At 38.9% G+C, this 16,510-nt stretch overlaps 1 protein-coding gene across 9 annotated transcripts in view; it reads left to right on the top strand.

The window, feature by feature from the left end:
* The window catches only part of LOC121959483 (disabled homolog 2-interacting protein-like), a 198,486-nt gene that overhangs the window by 158,662 nt on the left and 23,314 nt on the right, over positions 1–16,510 (top strand). For all 9 annotated transcript variants that reach the window (XM_042508787.1, XM_042508786.1, XM_042508780.1 and 6 more), the window contains 2 exons: positions 13,504–13,648; positions 15,485–15,629. In XM_042508787.1, the coding sequence (XP_042364721.1) occupies positions 13,504–13,648; positions 15,485–15,629 (290 nt within the window). The remainder of the gene's footprint in view (positions 1–13,503; positions 13,649–15,484; positions 15,630–16,510) is intronic.

The raw sequence follows: 16,510 nt of genomic DNA, 5'->3' as shown, positions 1-16,510 counted from the left end.
AACCGTCTTACGATGAACTAAGATGGATGTTGGAGGAGACAGACGAAGAGTGTGTGAAGTGTTTTTGAGTGAAAGAAAGAGGCCGCATTGAGAACGGGAGATGTTAGCTAATCGTGAAGCCATATTTAAAGGCTGACCAATATATGGATATTTTATTGATATTTTGATATGAGGCAAGATATCAGCTTAGATGTTGTATATTTTGATATTATAAGTGTTGTCTTTTCCTGGTTTTCACAGTGAAGTGGTGCCTTTTTTCAGACTTGTCGCTGTTCTATTATAGTCATTGTATGTTAGTCATTGTATTCATTTTTTTGTAATTAAAGAGTTCATTAAATTTTTCAATATGCAAACATAATGACACAAACAACCCCTTGCTACAGTACATTAATTTACAATTTTAAAAAAAGTAATAGACAGAACAGAAAATAAGATAAATTAGGGCATGAGAAAATAGCTACAAGTACAGTAAAGAACAAACAGTAAACTGTGAAGGTAAGTGAAAAATAAAGAATAAAGGGGCACCATGTATCAGCATTTGGGATGGCATATTTTCCTTAATGAGAATAAAATAATCATAAATGAAAATAATTGGAGTACTGTTTACTTAAGATTAGGTACCTTGCTTTATATACATCGAAAACCAAACTTTAAAAAACATTGATGGTCATTGTTATTCCTTGCGATAACAGAAAAGAGCCAACTTCTGTCATCAATTTCAACCATCCAGCATGGTTATTTATCAAAAATCTCATTGTGAAAATATTTTGTCAAAGCACCAATACCCTACAATATTGACATTTAGGTATTGAGATATTGAGTATAAAAGTGATATTTGATTTTCTTTACATCCAAAAGCCCTATCATATAGGATATCTACTGCACAGGCTCTAATCAAAGCAGGAAATAAATACAAAGCACATCAGTGCTCCTTGTAGAAACTTCCATAGAATTTGCACTACAAAGGCAATACATCATATTTTCAGACCGTTTAGTTATTCCAGCAGGATTTTTATTGACCATCCCCTGACAGCATGAAGTGATGGAGGAGAGGTGAAAGAGAGAAAGGTGAAGGCACCAACAAAGAGGAGAGAGGGGAAGGTAAAGACTAGAGAGAACAATAATTGCAGCAACACAGTTTGTGGCTGCGGAGCCAAACAGCAGCAGCCTGCTCTGTGATGATGCTCAACACATTGATCTGGAAGCTACTTGACGTCTTTATTGGCACTAGGATTACATTGAATCTCTTCTCTTACTTTTCAGTCTCTTTTTCACTTCATTTTTGTGTGATTCATTTGCACTTATGTAATGATAATACAGTAATAATAGCTTTATTTTTTATAACACCTTTCATCCATAAATTGCATTGGAAAAACAAACAAAACACAATAGAGAAAAGAAATGACCAGAAGTAAATAAGTTTATAAAAATACAATAAAAGCTGTAGTTTTGTATGCCAAACTAAAGAGCTGAAACTGTACAAAAAAAAGATAAAATGAATAATAAATCAATACACTCTTAACATGAATAAAATACATTTCATTAGAGCTAGTGATCAATACGAAACAATGAGTTCCCCCTATTGTTTCATATCCATGGCAACATGCTGAGCCTCACCCCAAATTAAGTTCATCTTGGCCAGCTCTTCCATCATGGTTTGGACCTGGTCATTTTTGATTGTTCACATTTCCTGTTGCCCGAAGTGGCCTCAGCAAATTCCTTAGGATATGATCTGCCTCTCTTCGTGCCACATACCAATGTGCAGCACTTTGGTTTATGACCAAATACCTGCAAAACTAACAACATTTCATCAGCTCCAGCTGTGTTAGCATGCTAACACGCTAAACTAAGATGGTGAATATGGTAAATATTACACACTAAACATCAGTATAGTCATTGTGAACATTAAGGCATACTGAGGTTAGCATTTAGTTCAAAGCCTCACTGGGGCTAAGTGCAGCATCACAGGAGTCTTGTTTAAGTATATCTTTGAAACATAATTACCAATTAAGTTGAGATAATGTTGCTTTTATCTGACTTTATTTGGCCTTGTTTTACAGTGTTGTCACTTTGACAAAGTAGAAAAAAACAGTAGAAATATGTTAACCAACTGGCAACAGTTTTCAAATAACATTTTATAAGTTCTGTATGTGACATCCAGAGGCTGATATAGATGCAAACCTCTATTTAGGGGGTTGATAATTGATCGATCGAGCTGTTCAGAGCTTAACAGATCGATGAATGATAGGAGCAGCTGCTGCGAGTGAATGCGAGCTTTTAGACCCAGTAGAATGGACGGTCAAGTTTCACTTAAAATACGCCCGTCGTTCTGCTGCTCCATCAGTGCCCAGAGTATGCTCTGCGCTCCGACAGTGTGGTGCTAAAAATAAACCAAACGGTATTCATATATATATAGCTCTCCAAAAGAACAATCCAGCTCCAAAAGTAGAAAATGTATTTTTGGCAGCATATGCTTTAACGGTGGAGGTCTGCCACAAATTAATGAATGTGTTGAAACCCTCATGTGCACCCAAGTGGCTAGCTCATCGCAGCCACTTTGCACTGCACTCATATGGCAGCTATGGCTGATGTTGGGATTGCGGTCCAGGAAGCATAGCACTGACCCTCTGATTTCCCCCTGGTTAGCACCGTTAGCTTTGTCAGCAATGTTGCTGTTGTTAGTGCTGTTTATGGATTTAGCACTCTTAGCTGCTAGCCCCTGTCCCAGCTGCCTCCATGTTGAGAACTGTGTCCAGACAACTCATACAATTTGGATTTCTCATAGAGCCCCTTTAAGACTCAATATGGGACTAAATGTCGTGTTAAAGTGGGCAAAACTAGTTAATAAAATATGCATTGCAGGACTTCGTGGACTGCATTTAACCCAACACTTAACAGAAATACAAGACAGACAACCACATGGAAACACACAGACACACACACATAGGGAATATGCACAGTAAGTCAGCAAACATGAATGCTGATGACACTTTCTGTAAGACCCCCTCCAGTCAAACTCATCTTCATAATGATCATACGCACCAGCAGTTAATTCAGGAGAGCTGCAGCCTTTCCTGTTTTCATGTTGAATGACAAGCCTCTGTGCCTACGGGAGGAGCCGCCTTCCATTTCCACTCGGCCTCCAGTCCTCTCACTCAACCCAATGTGACCCTCACAGGAAGAGCTGCAGGCTATAACTCTGTAATACTAGCCACCAGTCTCCGGGGAGGGAAACCAGGGGAGGCAGAAAACGTTGGAAAGATGAGGAGAGCGAAGGATGGAGAGGCTGGAGTGGTTCCTGTTTTCTCCCCCTGAGTCTTTCCTCAGCCCTTGCCACAGGCTGAAAAACTGGGCTCATCGATCAGTCATATTGTTAATGTTATAGAGTTTCTATTTTCCCTCCCACATTAGGTTCTTATTTTCCTGCCTAATACCTCAATTATTGGGCCCAAACTTTGTCATTTTAAATGATGTAAAAATACTTATTTGCTGCCATGTGGTTTATATACACAACTACCTGAATATCAACACTCAGCAGGTAATTTCCATTTTGATTGTTTTCTAATGAATCCCATTAGTTCCACAATCCATGACCAATAATGTTGTTGTTTTTAATCCATTCACAAGATAAACACAGTCTATAAACAAAGTATAACTATTCATGCCAAAATGAAAATATCCATTCTTGGAATATGTTATACACACAAAGCACATTTTCTTTCATTAGGAACAACAGCAGGATGCTGAAAGAAAAGTAAGGGATGGCATGATTACATTTAAATAATTGGTTTTCCATCACATAAGATCATAATGTTTAGCCATTAAGATTAGCTTCATTATACAGTACGGAGCACAGTTGGGTAATGTGATCTATTACGGATATTTGACATCCACATGCAGGGATGTAGCATCAAATTCTGTGGCCCTATGCATCAACAATCTCTGTAGGCCCCCTGCCCTTCCCCTTTTAATCCATGTTTTTTTTTTGTTTGTTTGTTTGTTTTGGGTTTTTTTTTTTTTTTACAAAGTCAGTTTGCCTTCCATCCCTTTGATTTCTTTCTTTTCTTTTTTGAATAACCGATTTCTCTTTTGGGGAAAGAAACGTCAGCATGTACGTTGGTGCTCCAGTAATAGATGCAGTCACTTACTAGGCTTTAGCTTCAGAGACAAATCCTAGTGTAGGGGTGGACTAAACCATTTTGTGCCTGTAAGGGGTGAGAGGGGCCTAAGAGAGCTTCCACAATTTTTTTTTTTAGAAACAGTTGAGTCTTATACTGATTTTATACAGTCAATTTGAAATCAGTTATGGCACTATTAAGTGTAATTAGAAATTTGAAAAAACAACTACAAACTACACCAATCTTTTCATGCCAGACTTTCCCATTGGGCCTCTGAGTAATTTTATTGTTTCGCTGATTTGCGAGCATTTGCGACAGCTTTTCTTATTCTTTGAGTGAGCTGCTTATGCTGTTAGCTGCTTTTTAAATCTCCTGTGGTGGGCAACACATATAACATGCCATCAAAAGGTTATGCCTGTCCTACCAGCTGTCTTGTTTATATAGACGCTGTTTTGGCACTGTTGCTTCCTGCTGTGGCGGCTTAAAGAAGAGACCACTCGGTCGCCTCATTTCTAACCTTATATACAGAAGTGAGGTGGTGTCACTGTGCAACATTGTCACTGTGGACAGGCAGTCAAGGTGACAATGTGTAAAATATGGTACTAAATGTCCCACTACAACGCCTCTGTTCTCCAGGTACGGACAGTTTTTAAGGGGCCGAATTAAGAAGAAAATGTTTTGTAACTTAACATCCTCTTGCTATTTCTTGCTTGAGTTTTGTCCTTTTAAGGCATTTTATTGTTCTCCTCTTGTTTCCCTCTGCTTTATGTTACCATAGAAACACAAAATAACATCTGAGCCTGTAGAAAGCATAAACCTGACCCTCTTTTCATGGACTTTTTCTCTCCCAGACTTAATCTCAGTCTTTGCAAGCTGCAGTAATAGCAGAGCACACCATTTAAAACATCCCTGTGCTCGGGTTTGTCTGAGAGTTCTGATCATGATCTCTTCAATAGGAGCCTGCCTATTTATATTTCAGCGTCCAAACTTGCTGCTGCAAACTGTGCGGTGTTATATTGCTGGATAGAGATGTAAGCAGTGCACACACACACAAGGCTGCGCCTAGTGGTGATTAGATTGTGATGTGTACTGCGGCGCAATGGACAAGACTTTATGAGTTTTTACTGGAGAGTAACCCCATCTAAAGGGAGCTTCTCATCTTTTCCAAAGGACTCTATTCCCTGCTATTTATTAGATCTGATCAGCCGCGCTGCACCATCTACCCTCCACTCCAACCCTATATTCATATCACAACTCCTTTCTCTGTGCAGTGTGTGTTGGTTTTTTTTTTTCTTTTTTTTTTTTTTGAGGCATGGTTTGGCTGATGAGATGTGGCAGCGATACAGAGAGCGTTCTACTTCTCCTTATTAGCACTGAAGCAGAGGGGAGGAAGGCAGGGGGGGCAGGCTGCAGGATTGAGGACGTCAGAGAAAAGGCTGAGGGATGACGAGAGGGAAAAGAAAGGCGCTTCAGTTTCTGTTTAGCGACGTGATAGCTCAGACTTTTTTAATACCTGTGGAACTACATGATTTAACCTATTGCAACAAATCTTATATATAGTTATCACTACTGAGAGTTTTACATCGATACTTTCGTGGAAGTCATTGGTTTCTGCAGATTTCACTATGGTATAAATACCACTGGAGGAGAAATCAAAGTTAGGTTTTATATACATATTTTTGTATATATAGTAATATTTACAATTATATATATATATATATACATATATATGGGACCTTGCATTAAGTAGACCAATTTGTTTAACTGTATCAGACTGATCTGAGGGCATCTGAGCTGCAACCTGCAATCTGAGCTGACTGACAGGGGGAGCACTGTGCAGATTTGTGTGGTCGTGAAGGGGCAGGAGCAGGAGGAGGCGAAGAGGAGAAGGTTCCAGGGTGGATGGGTGTGTCAGATATAAACCAACAGTCAGTCACGTGTGGAATGTTGAATGGCATGTTGCAGGTGGACGGCTAGATGATGGTGGATGAAGGTGGGGAGGAGAACCAGGTGGATGTTGTGGTGCAGCAGTGATAGGGCTGGAAGAGGGGCCAGGTAAACTTCCCGTGCATCTTATCACAGCCTCCTTAAGGAGTTTACGCCGGGATGAGGAGCATTGGTTTGGCCTTCTAGTGGTCTGGAAACTCACCCCTGCTCTGTTATCCAGCGGTAGCAGAGATACCATGAGGCAAAGTTTCAGTTTCTTCCATTTTTGTTTTGTTTTTGTTTTTTTGTCTAAAGAGCTGCAGAATGGTCATCTGCAAACAGGTGGTTGATAAATTGATATCTTTTGTTGCACGTATGGATAATGAGCATTGTTATCTGTGACTTTAGTCAGATATACCCAAGTAAAGTGTGCTCCGTCCGTGTGGAGCTCAGTCCCCTCCTCCTGCAAACAGACAGTGACACAGAGCAGAGAGAGAGGAGAGGCAGCAGACTGACTGGCTGTTGTCACATTTATTTCTGCTGTGTGATCATAATTACAGACATAAATTTTATCGCTGTCCCCTATCGAGATCATTTTATTACCGAGCCCTGAGCTTCACAGAGCAGCTAGACTGGATGTAAGTCTTGTTAACACACACAAAAACACATTCACATCTTTTCTTCTTGTCAGTGTTTCAGACTTTGAAATTAGGGATGTTGACACATTTGTGAATACATCAGTTGTCACAGTGGTCCCGCTTTCAACTTCATTAGCATGCTAACCCTTTAACACCTGGATCCACATCAGTCTTCCTGTGCCAGGTTCACTTTACACAATCACTTTAACCTCTCCAACCTTTGAAAATTGGTTTGATTTCTTTCAAAAACATGGAAAAAACATAATAGGCAATTTTGCAAGAAAGGTCCCACAAACTGTAAAAACATGTAAATGTGACCCAAAACAAAGACCTGAAAATTAGCTGGGATCGATTATTAGATATTATTAAAAAATATCTAAAAAAAACTAGATTTATATTTCTCTTAATTGTATATTTTAAATTATGTGACAAAAGGGGGGGTCCCTTTTTTCTTTTTATACTTATTTATTTAAGCTTTTTTTCTGGTAATTTTTTTTTTAACCTTTTTACCAATTTCTTGCACATTTTTACACAATTTCTTTAAAAGTTGTTTGTTGCCCCTACATGTTTTTGAAAGACATCAAGCCAATTTCCTCAGTTTCTAAAAAGGGCTAATATCATAATTTAGGGGAAAGCTTGTTGCAAGTCTTTTTTAAGAGCACTGAAATTAGAAGTCAGGAGCCAGTTGCCACCTGGAAGGTAACAAATCAAGCTTAACAACATATGGTACGCACTGAAAGACAGTTAACATAATAAATGCAGTCTGTATTTCGGGCAGGCATGAGATAGTGTGCAAATCAGCTGTGGTCCCTCTAATGTCCTTATATGCCTGCATTGTAATTAATCCTTGGAAACCTGGAGTGGCATCACTTTGCTTTTGCTGCTTTCAAAGACCTTTTACAAGTGTTTAACCTTTGAACTTTGAGCAAATTGGCTTGATTTCTGTCAAAAACATGGAGAAAAAAGCAATGGGCAAATTGGTTACTAATGTCCCACAAACTGCGCAAAATTTGTAGATTTAGAAAATTATTTTTAAAAAGCAAGGGAAAAATATATAATTGTAATTATCATAATTACATATTTAGAATCATGTTACAAAATGATAATAATTTCAAGCACTATTCCCCAGACATTTCCTTGTTTTGTTTAACCAATTTTCAGGTAGTTTTCTTGTATTTGTCGCTAATTTTTTGCTAATTTTGGGGTCATTTCTTTCATTGCTCATTGACTTCTTACCATATTTTTGTAAAAAAAAAAAAAAAAAAAGAAGAGCCCCTTTGTGCTGGTTTCAAAGGGTTATGTTCCAATCTTACATAAAAGACACTTAAACTGAAATTCACTCTGTGCACGGACACACGTGCACTCTATCCCTCATCTTTAAGTTGGTCGGTTCACCAAAATCTTGTGTTCGCATGTCACTGTTAGAGACTGTCAGAGGTGGTTGGATCTAGTTTTTTAGACTTACCAGCAGTATTCTGTTATTATTCTGTCTCTCTTTTGATGTCTTTCTCTCCGTCCCTCTCCTCCTCCATTCCATCTGACCGTCCTCTCTAATCAGACCTGGATTGGCCTCACCTCAGTGGCCACATAAGAGATGCAGAGCAAGAAGGAGGGAGGAGAGGAGGGAGGGAAAGAGCCACAGAGGGCGAGCGGTTAGACGAAAGATCATAATTGGGATGACATTTTTCTTCCAATAATGTTACCTAAACTGTAATGCTGTCTGCATAAATGAGATTCTCGGACTAGAAAGTATCATTAAAACCAGGAGTGTTGCGATGATTAACAGTGCTTTCATGTGTTGCCTTATAATATTGAGTCAAAGTGTATTAAATGTGGCATTTTTTTTTTTACACCAATCAACAGAAAAAGAGCCCGAAAGAGATCTCTACAAATGATCTAAATTAATTAGAAAAATAAAACACTTGACTCCCCCCCTTAAGTATTAAGTGGATGCACTTTTGGCAGCAATTACCTCCTCAAGCCACTTCAGGACAAACATTGTTTTTAAGCCAGTGTAGCTTTGGCTTCATGCTCGGGGTCATTGTCTTTCTGCAAAACAAATTCTCTCCCAAGTCGCAGGTTTCTTGCAGACTGCATCAGTTTCTTCCCCAGGATTTCCTGTGTATTCCTGCATTAATTCCGCCCTCTACCCTCAGAAGTCTCCTGGGGCCTGCTGCAGAGAAGCAGCCCCACAGTGTGAATCTGCCTCCACCGTGCTTCACAGTGGGGATGTTATGTTTATGTGCGGTGTAACATTTAGTCTAATGGCCTGCAAGCTCAGTTTTGGTCTCATCAGATTGTGGAAACTTCTCTCTTATTTAGAAGGGACCCATGTGGTTTCTGGCAAACTGTAGCAGAGATATCATGTGAGTGTTTTTTTTTTTAAAGACTGGCTTTTTCTCTTCTTCTCTCCACCATGAAGCTGTGACTGCTGAAGCATCCAGCCAACTCTTGTTGTATGCACAGTCTCTCCAAAGTCAGCCTCTGAAGCTTGGAACTCCTTCAGAGTTGTTATAGATCTCTTGGTAGCCTCCTTCTCTAATCTCCTTCTTGCAATGTTTTGATACTTGTTCCATCTCTTAATGATTCATTTAACTGCACTTCATCAGATGTCAAGCAACTTTGACATTTTATTGTATCCATCCGCTGACTTTCATTTACCTTTCTCACTTGCTCAAAATACCCCTCAGTCTTCATGGTGTAGGTTTTGCCCATAGACTGTTTAAATAATAGATGTAGCTCCTGTGACGTCATTCATTGGTTTGTGAACTCCAGTTATGAAGTCTTGAGTTTGTCATTTTCACCGTCTACAACCGTCAACTCTGGAAAACATCCATACCTGATACTCTGGACATTTTGCAAAGTTTACCATTTACATATGTAGAACACAACAGGAGATTGTATGTCAGAAGCATTCTCACCTGCTGGAAATACTCCCTTGGTACATATATATTTATTTTTCATTGTCTTTGTTAACATGCAAACCAAATATACAGAGAACATGTACAATGCATTAAAACACCAAAAAAGTCAGAAGAAAATGTCCTCTTCAGACTGAAGTCAATATTTAGTGTGAAACATGGAATCATACAACCAAAGCAAAAGGTAGCTCAAACAGTCAGTGTTGGGTTTTGGACATGTCTTGAATTCAACTTGCTGTAAATACATCAGAGGAATAGTATTATAAATCTCATATTGTCTGCCAAGGAGAGTGCACAACATGCCAAGTAGAAAGGGAGGTCACATTAAATACTTGCAACTTTACCCTGTTGAAGTTGTTTTGTTCTGAAATATTTGCATTTTTTTTAATGCTGTCCACATATTTTCTGTATGTTCTGGTTGCATTTTAGTAAAGAGACTGCTGAGAAATAAATACATATGATCAATGAAATCTTGCTAAAATAACAAAGTTTAAGGTGGCCCTAAGACTTTGAAACAGTACTGTATATAGAATGAATACTTATGCAAACATACTGTATACAGATCACTGTGTGCATGTGTGTAAGTAATTTAAATAACTTTGTAGACATCAGTATTTCTCTGCTGATCAGTATCAAAAAGCTACTTTAAATCTTCTTTGATTCAACGTTATGTAACCATAAAACTATTCTTTAGAGGCACTGTATCATTTGTTCCATTATGTGTCTGTCTAAACAGCTGAGTATAGCTGCACAAATACACACATACACACCTCAAATGCTGCGGTCCTGGTGTAATTTAAATGTTTATTGATATGCGCCTTTGTCAAACTTAAGTTGAGCTTGTCTTCTGTGTAGGTTTGAGTGTGTATATATGTATGAGGGTGTTGCATGTGTGGAATGTGCAAGTGCGTCAACCAAAAAGGCTCCTTTCGCTGCACATCAGTGGATGATTGGCTCCCTGTGGTGTATCTTTGATTAGCCGGATAACAGGCTCCTGCAGCAGCTATAGAAACCGTCTGAGAGGCTCCGTCGCTTTCTTTCCGCCTCCTCCTCTGTTCTTTAAAGACCACCGCTCTGTCTCTCCTTCCTCTCCTTCTCTGTTTCTCCCCATACATCTGTCACTTTGCCTCTCTCTTCTCCCTCGCTGCCACGCTGGTTCCCCTAGTTTAACAAGCTGCCAGGGGACTTACATGAGAGTACACCCAGAAATTTGTTGAAGGGATCTAAACAAGGGATGATTCATCCCCAGATGGCTCCATTTCCATCTCTCCCTTTTAGACTTTGAATTTTTGGGAGCTTTAACGCCTGTCTCCACCTGTTATTTTTCTTCACCTGATGAACACTATATGGGCCTTATGGAGATCACTTTTAGATAAAAAAAATTCACACTCCCAAAACACATTTTAGGTTTGACATGTTTTAAAGTGATCATACCTTCGATAAAACTTGGGTTTGCGCAGCTTCCTGGCTGTAATGTACATCCACATTTTCTCAGTCCTCTTGATTATTTGTTGCTCTTTGTACAAGCAGGAAACAGAAACTAGCATTTTTCTGTCACCATTCACTCACTGCTGGTGTCACAATCACTCTTGAACGTTTGAATGAAAGCGAAGAAAATGTTTGCTGCCATTATCTGAAAATATGAGTCCTGTCACTGTTTTTTTTTCGTCTGCTCAGTGGTAAACATTGTTGTTTCTTTCCGCACACTGAGTTTCAGCTCCGGGATATGTCACATTCAAAAGATGATGTGAATAGAGCTATTTTGTTTCCCTCCATTATTGTAACGACAGTATTTGTTCACGTTCAGTGGTCGTAAAAATGTGATTTGAAAACCTGTCGCACCATGGCAGTGAAGTGAATTGAGAGACAGTATTTTGCACACAGCAGACAGGTGCAGCTGATAAGAGTGATTAGTGATACTTGGATTTATGAAGGTGATATCATAGTACGGGTTATTGAAGGTTAGTTTGTGAGCCACACTGCAAACTTTTACAAAGATAAAGATAGTCACTGTGGTAGTTGCAATACAGGAAAAAGGAAAGAGATTTTGTAGTTAATTAAAGCTGCAGTTTTATCAAAAAAAACTCCAACTTTCTGTTATATTTCTTGACACTGTCACTGCAACCACACAGCAGAACATGAGACAGATTGTCTGTGAAAAAAAATCATGTTCCTCTGCCTCCTCATAGTGCTTCTGATGACATTTGCTAGAATCCACCGCAGGTACACAAAAACAAGCAATCACAGCTAAAAAGTCTCTGACACATCTGTCAGTCATGTCGGTCACTGCTCATGAACTGCAGTCAAACTGTCAAACTAGGCAGTGCTGATCAAGTATGAATGAATTCCTTTACTGCATTGCTTATTTCCTTTATTTTTTATCATGTATTTATTTAATTATCATATCACATGGTACGGACCACAAATACCACATACAAAAATAACAGAACAATGGCACACGGGATGGCTAAAGTACAACTTATGTTCTTTAAACAGAGGAAGGACATTCTTCAAAAAAAGTGCCTAATTTACAAATAGACTTTGACTTATCTGGTTGTAATAACAAAATTAGCCAAAACATAGTGGGGGTTTAAATAATACTGGGGCAAATACCCTTCTCTACGGTTCATTGAGCTTAAATTTCAACAAAATATGATCTCACACAAGATTCTCATTGCATAGGTGGCAGATCTTCTGGTTTCTATCCACCCCTTTATATCTTATATGTAGTCAAAATTTACGAAATAGCCTGTCTGTAGTTTTGGTTTTCTTTCTCACCTCGAATGTTTTTTGAAACATATTTTAGTGTACTGTTAGGCTGTAATATGAAAAAGATTGTGACCCTGCAGTCACATGGAAAACAGTCAAGCGAAAACAAAGCATCGCCCACAGTCTGTAGCAAACTTTCTCATTTTACAACTAAACAGTACACTAAAAATATGTTTCTGAGAGCATTTGAAGTGAGAAATAGGCAATGCAGTGACAGGATATTGATTCATTTTTGTGGAACGCTCCCTAGTTTGACCGTTAGACCACGGTTCAAGAGCAGTAGATGTCAAGATTGACGCCGTAACACTGATTGGTTATGTTCCAACAGCCACGGCATATTCTACCATATGCCATCAGAAGCACTAAGAGGAGGCAGGGAACCTGACAGGTTGACTGTCTTATGTACTACTGTCAGGACATAGTCACAGTTTTAGAAAATGTAACAAAAAGTTGCTGAAACAGCTTTAAAGTTGCTCTGATTAATATTTTGATTAACAACGGATCAAAAGATGTTTCGTTTGCAGGGAATCTCCTGAATGTTTTTGATGAGTGGGACTAAGTTGTACACATGCATTCATTTGATTCACACTGTTATTGAGCCATGATATACAGTTATTTAATTGGTAGACAGACAGATGACCAAAGACAGTGTGGTAAATAAGTGGACAGTGGATGTATTCTGCGGTAAATTGATTGCGGTCCTGCCAGCAGGAGACACGCCAGGTGACTGATTCAGACAGGAAGCCCACAGAGGCCCGCTGGTGGACAGGTGGGATAACAGCGTCTGAAGTGACAGAAGATTTCAGTAATGTAAAATATCACAGGATAAACAGAGCAAGTGGATGAAGATGAGTCATATGAAACCTTGATGGCCAATCTGCTTTTCCATTATAACCAACTCGCTTTATTTTTTTTTTACTCGTTTTATCTCCCGGCTCCGACTCTCTCCCGAGGATACAGTTTATTTTCATTGTCATTTCAATGAATTTTACACATTTTTATCTGTTCTATTTTCCAGATTGAAAAAACTCTCACTTCAAATGCAAAATTCACAATAAATAGACTAATTCCTTCAATGTGGATAATCACAGTTATTAACCACGTGCTTGTTGTTTGTTCTTTATTTTGCAGGACTTCCTCACAGACTTGATGATGTCAGAAGTTGATCGCTGTGGGGAGAACGAGCACCTCATCTTCAGAGAGAACACGCTAGCAACAAAGGCCATCGAGGAATACCTTAAACTGGTGGGACAGAAGTACCTGCAGGACGCTCTCGGTGAGTGGAGCAACAGCAGTAATCTGAGAAATAGATTTAAAAGATATGTCCGTACCTGATGTTGCTGTTTTTCTTGTATTTCTGTTTTTATCTATGTGTCTATTCTTTTTTTGCTGCATGTTCCTTCTCTCCCATCCTCATAGTCAGCTCTAAGCACTCAGGGAAAATATTAGTTAGCAGCGCCTGTAAATTAGCATTAGCCGCCACAGTACAATTAAGCAAATCATTGCTGGCACTGGAGATTAAATGCATTAGCAGCTCTCCCTCCAAGAATCATCTTGACAGCGAGATGACTAAAGCAACTCTTCCGTCATCTCAATTTTTGTTTGTGAAGCTCGTTGCGGAAAAAAAACAACTCCGACTGTGACAGGAAATCTGTTTTTGTCTGGCTTTCACAGACGTTCAAATTCTAAACCACTTACAGGATCAGCTCTGTAGAACATTATTATGGGGTGATTTTTTGACCCCCCCTGCCTCCTACTCCCACGTCTACAATGTTAGTCCAAGGTTAGATCAAGTGTGTTTGTCCGACTGCAGTCCTAACAATAAGCACTCTGTATGCACTGTGTGCTTTTCTCCCTCCCTGATTCACAAATGTACACAGTGGCAGTTTAATCTACAAACGGCACACATCCTTCCTGGCACTCGTCACATCTCTCTCTGTATGCTGCTAATATTAATGCTCGATGTGTGTGTGTGTGTGTGTGTGTGTGTGCAGGGCTCAACACTAACTTTAAAAAGTGCCAGGCTGGCAGCCAGGCATCAGTTTTTGGTTGCTGACACTGGAAATATGTTCGCCATTTTAAGTCACATCATGTTTTGAGTAAATAAAATACTATGCGGTTAAAACTCAGCTTAATCATGAAAATGTGAAAATGCTGAAAAGCTTTCTCAGTTGCCTGACGACAGTTTCCATCTTATATCTGACATTGTTTGTCTGACACTTTACAGTATTGGTTGTGTTGGATGTGCTACATTGAATAGTTGTGCTTCATGTGTCAATTATTAAGGTGTACATTGTAATTGCTTTGCAGTACAACTTTCTGTTGAGCTCAAACATGCTGGAACACTTCACCTCCCAAGACTTTGCACTTCATTGACGCTCACCTGGTTCTTTGTGTTTGCTTTTTGCTGTCCCTGTTTTTTAATATATAAATAGTGGTTGCCACTAGGCCAAGAATTGATCGACAACTTTTCAGCCAACACTGTCAAGCCCTGGTGGTGGTCTTTTTTTGGCCGTTTTTGCAACTAGAGATGCCTGTTACTTTGCATATCTCTTTTAGGGTTGATTCAGACAAATATGGAGGGCTTTACAAATTAAGCATAATTGTTTTTCATTTTGAGTTTTCATTGTGTAGCTTAAGTCTTCAAATCAAGAAGACTAAGGCATCACCAGGACAGCCATGGGCTCCCTTTCCAGGCTGTTGACTCATTGAGATTGTAGATGTAAATGTCTTTTGTCCCAGTAGAGACAACAAAAAAGATATTACTTTTGACACCATATTTGTGAGTGTGACCTTGTTTGACTTCTATGAATCCTCTGCTTATGTCAGGCTTTGTGTTTGCTATCACAGGTCAACCAAAAGAGTGATCTGTCTTGAAAAGTAATTTTTGTTCTTTTTTTCTTGTTGTTATGGTTCGGCCAACTAGAATATTAAGGACAATATTGAACTCTGTTCCCTGTAGCTTTGACATTGTCTTCTTCCTCTCTCCTAGCTCAGCTCAGCAGGACTTTTTAAGCACTTCAAATGACAAATGCAAACAAACAAAGTTCTTTGCACCCTGTTGTTTGTGACTCACAGATATTTTCACTGATTGTTCCGTTCCTTTGTTCAGGTGAATTCATCAAAGCTCTGTACGAGTCAGATGAGAACTGTGAGGTGGATCCGTCCAAGTGTTCGTCAGGTGACCTGCAAGAACACCAGAGTAACCTGAAGATGTGCTGTGAGCTGGCCTTTTGCAAAATCATCAACTCATACTGGTGAATATTAATTTTCTATATAAAACACGTTCATACACACTTGTACTCTTCAAGGCCAGGAGTGTCTAATAGCACATACTTTACCTCTTAACAATATCCAGACTTCACTATAATTATTGTCTGTTCTGCTGTATTACATGTGATACAGTTCAGACATAAAGGAATAATTAATAGCATCAAAATCTCTTATTTTGTGTTTTGTCTCCCAGAAACAGACTTTCATTCTCAAGGATTGTAATCACAATTAAAACGACCCCATTGAAGGGGATTTTTAATTAGGTTTCATGCCAATTAGCAACAATTGTTTGTTTTAAAAGACATCTGTTGTTCAGAACTTGGATATGTGAGTTTTTTTAAAGCAACTGGAAAAATCAAGAATGCTTCAAAGAGCCAACTTTGGAGTAAAACTTCACTAAAAGTCAAGAATAAGGAACATTTATCAAGCAGCTCACTCCCACTGACAGCAGAGCGTAGGAGTAACCTTTCACTGCAGCTCTCAGGGGGCCACATGATTAATCACACAAGCACTCCAAAAGTTCATTTTATTTGTTTAAAATCTAAAAAAAAACAGAATTTACATGTATATAATACATGCATAGGCTTAAAGTATGTAGGGATAAAAACATGCTGAGATAAAAACAAAAGAAACCAAAGTGGAGTTGCAAAGAAATTCTGAATAATAAGAATTTGGTACCGCAGAATGTATGGAAAGTGATTGCAATCAGATCAGTACCAGCTTTATTGTTGTTTGCACCCTGACAAATGCGTACAAAAAAGGGGAGAAAAACCAGTGAAACATTTTATCAAATGCTCAGATGAGATGCAAATTATATGCTGTGTGCACTGATCACTTCAACTAACATGTTATTATTCATCATGAC

Source organism: Plectropomus leopardus, chromosome 20 (genome assembly GCF_008729295.1).
Source record: "Plectropomus leopardus isolate mb chromosome 20, YSFRI_Pleo_2.0, whole genome shotgun sequence".
In the NCBI taxonomy this organism is placed as follows: domain Eukaryota; kingdom Metazoa; phylum Chordata; class Actinopteri; order Perciformes; family Serranidae; genus Plectropomus; species Plectropomus leopardus.
Note: the sequence above shows the minus strand (reverse complement) of the source record. Positions and strands in the feature narration are given on the sequence as shown.